The sequence below is a fragment of the Austrofundulus limnaeus genome, unplaced genomic scaffold (assembly GCF_001266775.1).
Source record: "Austrofundulus limnaeus strain Quisiro unplaced genomic scaffold, Austrofundulus_limnaeus-1.0 Scaffold2009, whole genome shotgun sequence".
In the NCBI taxonomy this organism is placed as follows: domain Eukaryota; kingdom Metazoa; phylum Chordata; class Actinopteri; order Cyprinodontiformes; family Rivulidae; genus Austrofundulus; species Austrofundulus limnaeus.
The window spans coordinates 24180-25890 of record NW_013954411.1 but is presented as its reverse complement, the minus strand read 5'-3'; the positions used below and the strand labels follow the sequence as shown (position 1 = coordinate 25890).

The 1711-nt window shown below is 42.3% G+C and overlaps 1 protein-coding gene across 2 annotated transcripts in view; it reads right to left on the bottom strand.

The window, feature by feature from the left end:
- LOC106536860 (fibronectin type III domain-containing protein 4) overlaps window positions 1-1711 on the bottom strand; it is a 26918-nt gene that overhangs the window by 2207 nt on the left and 23000 nt on the right. For both annotated transcript variants that reach the window (XM_014034202.1, XM_014034201.1), the window contains 2 exons: window positions 966-1055; window positions 723-889 (listed from right to left, as the gene is read on the bottom strand). In XM_014034202.1, coding sequence (XP_013889656.1) covers window positions 723-889; window positions 966-1055 — 257 coding nt within the window. The remainder of the gene's footprint in view (window positions 1-722; window positions 890-965; window positions 1056-1711) is intronic.

Below are 1711 nucleotides of genomic sequence, written 5' to 3'. Positions count from 1 at the left end.
AGGAAACATAGTCTTATATGGTGTTTTTGGGGTGGTAATTATGCTAATCTCCTCTCGCGTGCACGAGCAGCTGGATACGGTGGGATTTACACAGCTCAATTTCACACTTTTCCTGAAGATAGAAGAGTTTGTTGAATCTGACGTGACATGTTCGTACGAACAAAAGTAAGAGAAATTTAGGATAAGAATACGAACATGTTCTTGCATGAGGCCCAATGTGTGTGGTGAACACATGCTGTAATCAAAGATAAACATGGTCCAAACAAATATTACTTAGTGACCTTTTTGGGTGAGATACTATCCAGAGTTGTTTGAAGGAATTTATGCTTTGTATTGTAATTACTGACAATTCACTGACTGACATGTACAGAAATTAAATAGTTAATACAATACCAGTTTTAAAAAACAAGAAATGTTAGTAAAACCTTTGTTCCCCTCAGTCATTCATGTTGGCAGTAACAGATAGGACAGCAGAGCTGGTTATCACAGTGTATTTCCACTGAATGGTTTTAAAGAGCTGAGCTGGTCCTGTCCAGCGGGGGGCACTGTTGTCTGGTTTGAAGTCTGACTCTTAAATTTAGCCAGGATGGCAGCAGGTGTGGTTGCTAGGAGACCTCAGATGCAGCATCGAAGCACTTCTCAGAGGACAAAATGTTTCTGTCAGCCCAGAAAGCATGATGAATTATAAACAGGAGGAAGAAGGAGAAGCACCTCTGACTCACCCGGCTGCTGCGCACCGCACCGTTGTGGTAGAGCGGCGAGCTGCTGGCTGAGGCGTTGTAGTAGGAGGCGGTGGCTCGGACCAGCGGCCTCTTGGCTTTCTCCTTGGTGCCGTTGGAGTCGTTGTCTTTGATGATGTCGTACTGCCGGCAGAAGAGGGCGATGACGGCTGGTGGGGCAGAGCGCGGGGGGGTTAAACCCAGTGAAACAGCTGGACCTTTACCAACACACCTGGCCGGACTCACCTGCCCACAGCAGCAGCACCGTGGTGATGATGAGCAGCTCTCCGGTCTGAAGATGTGGAGTCATACCCAGACCCTCCATCGCTGGCTCATCTGTGGACACAGTCAGCTTTATTTACACTTTGTTGTCAGCAGATCAACTCAATCTGCAATAAAAAGTGATTCAAACTAAAAAATATCCAGATTCTAATGATTTGTTTTCATGGCAAACAAATCACATATCTATTAGTTAACTCTCCCTGCCTGTTAGCAAAATATCTCACGAACCACTGAACGTATTTTCATAAAACTCTGAATAAACATCTGCAAGTCATTAACTTTTGTCAGCCTAATTCAAGTTGTTCACCACAACTAATCTACATTAGCCGAACAGAGATGGATAAAGTTTGAGGTGGTGATCGCTGCGGCTCATTCACAGCACAGACTCTGACATCTGCTGATACTGTATGACCTTATATAAACAATAATGTTATTGTCCAGGTTTTACAAAAACAACTCAAGATATTTCTCTACATAAAACAAACTAGCAGCAGGTGATTCTGTCAGGGACATTTCATTTTTAATGTTTTATTTAAATTAATGGCTAAGACTTCATAATTGCTTCTAAAAGTTACCAAGCATCACACATTGTTAGCCTTAAAGGAGACCAATTTTGGGTCCTAGAAATTTTTATGGTATGTCTGTTGGCTATCCAGACCATGTTCATTCAATTTAATGCACAAAATAATTCTCAGATAATAAAATTTCCC